At 46.9% G+C, this 8,147-nt stretch overlaps 1 protein-coding gene across 1 annotated transcript; it reads right to left on the reverse strand.

The window, feature by feature from the left end:
- Window positions 1–643: 643 nt before the first annotated feature.
- Window positions 644–2,628, reverse strand: ARL11 (ADP-ribosylation factor-like 11). Its single transcript, XM_005863198.2, has 2 exons — window positions 2,238–2,628; window positions 644–1,447 (listed from the first exon to the last, which is right to left on the reverse strand). Exon 2 carries the CDS (start codon window positions 1,427–1,429, stop codon window positions 881–883), a length of 549 nt encoding a protein of 182 aa, XP_005863260.1. The 5' UTR covers window positions 1,430–1,447; window positions 2,238–2,628; the 3' UTR covers window positions 644–880.
- Window positions 2,629–8,147: the final 5,519 nt, after the last annotated feature.

An 8,147-nucleotide genomic window follows, 5' to 3' on the forward strand; every position in this document is an offset into this window, starting at 1 on the left:
GGAAAGATATGTGCCACAAGGAGAAAAAAAAAGAAGGAAAAACATCAAGGGTTTAGAAAAAGACCAGCACAGGGTGACAAAAGGGCAGAGAACAGTGAGTCAGGGTCAGAGAAGAGGATCACGTTGGGAAGGCTGGAACTCCCTTGCCCAGGGCTGAGCACCATGCCCTTCTAAACCCAAGATTTGACTCACCTGCTCAATTCTGCTCAGGTTGGCTGATCAGAGTGATCATGGCACATACCTGGCGACACCAGGGAAATTACTCATAAGATCTTGATCATGTCTAGATGATATTATGATTTGATTTTGAGACTCCTTTTTTCCCCATGAATTTAGGTCTTAATTATTACGCTCTATTATTACAATTATTACTTGTTGCTCTGTTACTACAATTGCTTAGTTCACACTTGGTAATGAGTTTTTCAAAAATATGATTTATTGATTTTTTTAGAGAGGAAGGGAGAGGGAGAGAAAGAGAGAGAGATCCATCACTTGCCTCCAACACAGACTCTGGCTGGGGACTGAACCCGCAACCTGGCATGTGCCCTGACCATGAGTCGAACTGGCAACCTTTTGGTGCATGGGACAATGTTCAGCCAACTGAGCCATACTGCCCAGGGTGGCAATGAGTTGTTAAATGAAGTGCATTAAGGTATTTTTTTTTTCTTTAGAGTATCATGATTCAAAAACAGTTGATTTTCAACAGTGACACCAAGTCCCAAGGGAAAAAAAAATCCTGTCCAAGCATAGAAGGATTTCTTATTTGACAAACTGAGCTTATAATTCTCAGGGATAAGCTGGTTCTCCCAATTCCCATGAGCAAAGATAAGCTGCTCTGAGTCAAGACTTCTTGTTCTCTGCACGCACTGCCCCTCGGTGCTCACCAGGAGACACAGTGGCTGTGGGATTTCAGGAGGCTCCCTAGGCTCTGCAGCGCCTGGGGCAGCCCCTCTCCGGTGAGGGCACTGCAGGCCCGGAGCTCCCAGCAGCGGCCCTGGAACCTCTCCAGGCCCAGCTTGTCTCTGATCTCCAGCAGAGGCAGAGCACCAGGCATCTCCTGCTTGTTGGCCAGCACCAAGAAAGGGACGCTGGCCATGCTGGGGCGGTCCAAGACTTCCGCGAGCTCAGCCCCTGCCTCGGGCAAGCGGGCTTTGTCTGTGCTATCCAGCACATACACAAGGACGTCTGCGCCTTCCAGGTAGTTTTTCCAGCTGGCCCTGAGCTGGGCCTGCCCCCCGACATCCCAGAGAGTCAGAGACATACGCCCCGGGGCTTCAAGAGGCTCCACATTGAAGCCAATGGTGGGCAGGGTCTCCACCAACTGGTAGCCCTTCAGTTTGTACAGGAGCGTGGTCTTGCCTGCTGAGTCCAGGCCCATCATCACCACCTGGGCTTCCGCCTTGTGACCTCGGGAGTTCACAGAGCCCATGGTGGCCCCTGGCAGATCCTGGGGGAGAAAGGCCAGGTGCACACATCAGCCATTCTTTCCTGAAGGAACACACAGATCCATGCAGGCACATGGAAGAGGAGCTTCTATTTCAAAAATAGGAAGTGTCTTGACAGTTTCAAACACAGGCCTGGGCTCTGAAGGCCAGGAAGTGAGGGTGTGAGTCACCCTCAGCTGGCCCCTAGCTGGGCAGCCTCCTTCAGAGAAGAGCTCAGGACCCTGGGAGACAAGGAATGTGGGCTCACATCCCCTGGGAGTTAAAGCAGGGAGGCAAAACAAAGTTCCAGTTAGACAAACCCAGTTCAGTAGAAAGGACTGAAAGGTGTCTGCAAGTCGTGGTAGTCTGGGCTGCCAGCCTCTGTTTTCCTCCTGGTAAGCTTAAGCCCCGAAAGGGAAGCGGCCTTGGGCTCAGTGCACTGAGTGAAGGGGACAGCGGCTCCTGGTCACTTCGCTGCCTTTGGAACACCCCGCAGGCCAGCACCGTGTCCTGGACACAGGGGCTATTTATAAATACTGTTGGCTGGGGACAAACTTATCAGTCAGGGCAGAGTGGTTCCCTCCACTGTCTGACCAAAGTAAATTACCTCTCTCGTTTTTCACAGCTCCCCTTTTTCAAAAATCAAACATTTTAAGACTAAGACCTGATCCTAGTTCAGTCAGGGGAAACCTTGTCTGGGACAGTGAAGGGATATCTCACCCGAGGAATATATTTCAGCTGCCCCTGGAGGAGGAAAATAAGACAGCCCTGTTCATTCCTCATGCCAGGGAGAAGAATAAAAATTTCGGTTACCTCGGTGCAGTGAGCCGGAGGCTGCAGCTCCTCCGGCAGCGTCTTCTCCCCCACAGCTGCTCGTCGGTAATGTCCGAAGATCGAGCTGTGAGGTAAGTTGCTGTTTCTCCTTTTTCTGCTTCCTTTTCCCAGGTGGCTGTGGGGTGGGACGGGCTTCACAGCCCTCCCTCAGCTCTGGGGCTGCCAGCAGTTCTGCCGCTGGGGATGTGCCACAAATACACCCCCAGCGCTTCAGCCCTTAGTAGAGCGAGGTCCAGCACCACCTCGGTGTTGCGGCAGCTTGGACTCCTTGCAGAAGGAAGGGGCCACGGTCACAGCTGTGCCCAAGTCCAGCCACTTTCTTCTGCTCTTCCTCTCATAATCCTGTGACCTCCTCAGTGGAGAAATCTGAAAATCAGAGTTTTTCCTTCAGCCCGGCTAGCGTGGCTCAGTGGTTGAGCATCAGCCTATGAACTAGGAGGTCACAGTTCCATTCCTGCTCAGGGCACATGCCTGGTTTGTTGGCTCCATCCCCAGTGTGGGGTGTGTAGGAGGCAGCTGATCAATGATTCTCTCTCATCATTGATGTTTTTATCTCTCTTCCTCTTTGAAATCCATAAAAAATATTTTTTTAAAATGATATTTTAAAAGGAGGATAAGGAGGAAATATAATTTTCAAAAAATTGTTCCAATGAGAAGCTGTTGATTCTGTAGTGATCTGATTTGGATCTCGAGTTGCAGTGATTTGGCTCTTGTAACCAGTAACATTTGTGTAGCACTTTCTGCTTTCCACACATTATTTCACTAAACCGTCAAGAACCAAGTTGGAGTTATAATTCTCCCATTTTACAAATGAAGAAACAGGCTCAGACAAGGTAAACAATTTGCTCATGATCTTGCTGGGATTTCTAAGTCATCTCTTTCTCTTTGAACATGAGCTACTCACTGAGCAAGTGCTTTGTAAACAGCAAACACCCTATAGTAATTGTTGTTGTTGTCAGGCTACTGTATTTAACAGAAGGAAGCAATTAGGAAAAGTCAGAAACAGAATGTGTTGTGCACACCACTGTGTTTTGCTGTTCTTGATGTTATGTTGTTCTGTTCTTCTGAGTGCCTGGTTGTAGGCCAGTGATGGCTAACCTTTTGAGCTCGGCGTGTCAGCATTTTGAAAAACCCTAACTTAACTCTGGTGCCGTGTCACATATAGAAATTTTTTGATATTTGCAACCATAGTAAAACAAAGACTTATATGTTTGATATTTATTTTATATATTTAAATGCCATTTAACAAAGAAAAATCAACCAAAAAATTGAGTTCGTGTGTCACCTCTGACACGTGTGTCATAGGTTCGCCATCACTGTTGTAGGCTGTAGTCCTTTTGCAAGGGCCAGGGTGTGTGGTGAGAGAAGGGAGAACGGGGGTGGAATTATTGGCAAATAAAAGCCAGAGTTGGAGAGTAGTTGAAACCCTAAAAACATATTTTATTCAAGACTATTGCAATAGGGGGAAACAGACCTCACTTAGAACTGGGCTCAATTTTGAGTACAACATGGGCAAGTAGGGATTTACAGCCAAGGAGTAGGATGGGGTCAGTGGATGAAAAATTACTAAGAGGAAATATCAGGGATAGTGGGGCGGAGAGGGGGAGGTGGTGACTAAACTGAATAACAGGATTCTTGCTGAAGGCAGGCCAGGGTGCTCAGACATCACCTGGGAAATGATGGGGGAAGAGGAACCTGACCAGATATAGAGGGTGGTCAGATATCAAGGACAGGGTGTCTGGTTAAACTGACTTAGCAGGGTTCTTGCAAAACTGGATTTTATAAGGAAGTGCTCAGATGGAGCTAAGAGAAGGTTCAGGAGCCTGACTAAAGCTTGGTTAAGCTGAGAATCTCTGTTATTATCCCAGAAAAGCCTCAAAGCAAAACGCACGGTCTGGAGGAGGGCTTGTCCTTCTCCACGGGACCAAGTTGGGACTCAGTCCTACCCAGGCCTAGCCGGCAAATCGGCAAATCGGGGGATCCTGCCAGGATGTGATTGACAGGAGGATTGGGGTTGGCAGAGGATAAGGAGGCAGCAGCCTGAGGGTGAAGTGTGCTTGGAGCCTGGGGAACCAGGGGCTGCTACCCCAACTGTTTCCCCATGTCTGAGCCCAGGGCTGGAGGGGAGGCAGGCAGAGGCTGAAGAAGCCGTTGACTTGAGGGGCTCAGAGGCACCAGACCAGGCTGTTTGGGTGCTGAGTGACCCCCAGAGACACAGTTAAGGAAGGAGCACTCCCCACCCTCCTGCCCCAAGGATTCCAGGGATGCCTGGGGTGACATGGCAGCATACAGGGCTCTGGAGGCCCCTTTGTGACACCCATGGGCTCTTAGAGAGGCCCTGCCCTCCTGGGCCAAGGCAGGCATTCAGGGTGGGGAGGACCTGTGAGGGCTACTCAGGCTCTCACCGACATGGAGGAGCCTCTCCTGAGGGCCAAGGCCCTGTATTAGCTGCAGAAAGTGGGAGCCGGGAAAGCAACAATTACTTTGAATACGACCCAAAGGCCACTGTGGCCTGAATAACCCTGTCCCTTTCTTCACTCAATCCCATCCTTGCAGCTCAACAAGAAGAGAAGTTTTTCCTTGGACACCCTTGTGTGTGGGGCTTTAGAAGGGTTGCTGTCTGCAGAGGCAACGAGGAGCAGAGGGTAACAGTGTGGGCTTTGATTCGGGGCTGCCTGGGGGCTTGGCCTCTACTACTTAGTTACTATGTCACCTCAAGTTTGTTCTTGAATTTCTCTGTACCTCGGCTTCTTTTTCTGTAAAATGGAGATGATGATATTAATAATAGCACCTAACTTGGAGGGTTATTGGGAGGGTTAACTAAATTAAGCCACATCAGATACTTAGCCCAATGCACTGCATGGTATCTGCATTCAGTAGTTTATTCCTGCTGGGTGTTCAAAGGACAGTGCAATATAAATTCAGTATCTGGCATCGTTGGTTTTCTTGGCTTTGTGCATGTTAAACCTGGTATTTTTATTGAAACATTATTCTTACAGTTCTTACTCTTCAGTTAGACATAAGTAATCTTCAGTAGGAACTAATACTTGTCTTTTTCTAGGGTGTCTGAAATTAAAAAACCAGGCAGATCCATCTACTCAGACCCTAACCATGGCCCTAAAGTAAATTACTTGAAGAAATTAGTTCCCAACGATTATAGGTGCAGAGTTTTTGAAGTATGTCCATATTCAAGTGTAGATCAAAGAAGCTCAACTAAAAGGATTGTGGACTGACTGAAATGACATCAAGATTGAGCAAAAAAAAGGGAAGATGATTAAGACTCAAACTCGGGAGGAACTAAGGCAGTGGAAGAACTCAGAACATGTGAAATTCCTTAAATAAAAGTTTATTAACTTTAAAAACAACAACAACAAATACTTAGCCCAAATCCAGGCACCTAGTCCCAGGTTACTAGTATGAAATGAGGAAAGAGGTGTGGCCCCGGCTGGGTGGCTCAGTTGGTTGGAATACCATCTCACACACCAAAAAGACTGTGGGCTCGATGCCCTGTCAGGGCACATACCTGGGTTGTGGGTTTGATCCCTGGTTGGGTGCGTATGGGAGACAACCGATCAATGTTTCTCTCTCTCTCTCTCTCTCTCTCTCTCTCTCTTTGTCCCTCCCTCCCTCTCTCTAAAATCAATGAACATATCCTCGGGTGAGGATTAAAAAGAAAAAAAGGAGAGGTGTGTTTGGTAAGGGACACAACACCTTTGTAAACCTGTGGCTGCAGCTACTGGAAGAGGAGCTCTGCTACACTCACTGGTACCAGGAGAGACCAGGGTCTTGGATCCCATCTGTACTATCCCCAGGAAATTAGGCTTCCCAAGAGGGCCCCTGAGCAGAGAGCCCCGTAATTCAGACTGTGAGTTTACAAATAACTTTTGCCAATTCTCATACAGGTAGTCAGGTCTGGAGGATCAAGGCATACTCATTTCACTCACAAAAAAACCCCAACCAATTTATTAGCCAGAACACAACTTTTCACATTTCCAAGGAGATCCATTTAAGCCCAAGATCAGGAACCAGGGTTCTGTGCAGCACCCCCGGAGCAGGCAGCAGGGGAAGGACACAGGACACTGAGTAAACCAACCACGGAAACCACCTGCAAACCGGCTCTTTGGAAACAATGGAAAGTTGGTGGTTTTGAAGGATTGTTTATCATGGAACAAAGCCTGGTGATCGCTTTCTTTTCTCCTTTCTACAGATAGGTCCTAGGGAGGAGAGGGCTAGAGTCAGAACTGTGTTCCCTGGAAAGTGCTAGCGAAATGCTGACATGTTCCTCCTTCCCAGCCCCCTTTTGTCTGGGCGCCATAGTCCCCCTGCCTGTCTGTTAGTCGTTTTGTGGCCTCATCTCTAGTCTACCAATTTCTCAACTTGCAATACTCAAGTTGATAACTTACCAACGACTGTATCTATTAATAGTCAGGTGTTATTTATATTTCAAATTATCCCTACACAATTCAAAAGGTACAAAAGGGTAGAGAGTCAAGGGAGTTCTTCTCACGCCTGTCCTCCAGCCGTGCAGGTCCTTTCCTGGGAAACAACCCACACCATCAATTTCTTAGGTATTTTCCCAGAGATGGTCAGTGCATATATGTAAGCAAGTTTTTCATGTTCATCTCCCTCCCCCCCCAAATGGTAACATACTCGGAGGAATTTAATCACTTTAGTAAATCTTTCAATCAGAATTTCTCAGCCATCTGCTCTGTCAAGGATCGGTGGGAGAGAAAAGAAGTTACAGGCAGCAGCCCAGGGATTACCCAACTTCCCCAGCCTTCACCCCCTCTCCTCCCGCTCCCCCAGTGAGTGATGAGAGGGAGTATGCGCAATGTGCAGGTTGTCTTTGGGAGGTATTGTGGTGAGAATCAACACTTTAATCACGCTAAAGTTTAACATTCTCTGAGACGTTTAACTCCATCTATCACTGTCATTTATTAGGCAATCCCTGGGACCCTAAGCAGTACAGTTGATCCTTGAATAGCAGTGGGGTTAAGGGTGCTGACTTCCCATTCAGTAAAAAAATCACGGATAATTTTGACTCCCCAAAACTTGGAAGCCTTATTGATAATATAAACAGTCGATTAAGATATATTTTGGGGTTTTTTTGTTTTTATTTGTTTTTATTGATTTCAGAAAGGAAGGGAAAGGGAGAGAGAGATAGAAACATCAATGATGAGAGAGAATCACTGATTGGCTGCCTCCTGCATGCCCCTTACTGGGGATCCAGCCCGCAACCCAAGCATGTGCCCTGACCTGAATTGAACCCGGGACCACCTGGTTCATAGGTCGATGCTCAACCACTGAGCCACACTGGCTGGGCTAAGATATATTTTGTATGTTATCTGTATTACATACTATATTCGTACAATAAAGTAAGCTAGATAAAAGAAAATATTATTAAGAAAATCATAAGGAAGAGAAAATACATTTGCAGTACTAAAACTATTTATTGAAAAAAATCTACATACAGGTGAGTGGACCCTCACAGTTCAAATCTGTGTTGTACAAGGGTCCACTGTATACCAGAAGCTGGGATGGCTGCCACAGGTGCAGCTTACGGTGCCTGTCTACAGGGACATGTGTCTTTGGTTAAGCTTTCCCCAGAGAGCACGAGGTCAACTCCAGGATAATTCTGCACAAGAAAGAATGTTTCTTGAATTTGAATTCACCTTTTGAATGCCCCAGACATTCATGTAGTTTTTTAAAAGCTCACTCTTTAAAAATTATCTGATCCTAGAACCTAATTTTGTTTTACCGTATATGTAAACCCAAACTATTTTCTGCTTAGTTTCACATACATTACATTTTCCAGAAATGAGACTACTATGTGAACTGAGGAAAGCTTGCACTGTTTTGTTGGGAGCTTTAGCATGAGCTGTTCCCCAT

Source organism: Myotis brandtii, unplaced genomic scaffold (genome assembly GCF_000412655.1).
Source record: "Myotis brandtii unplaced genomic scaffold, ASM41265v1 scaffold174, whole genome shotgun sequence".
Classification (NCBI taxonomy): Eukaryota; Metazoa; Chordata; class Mammalia; order Chiroptera; family Vespertilionidae; genus Myotis; species Myotis brandtii.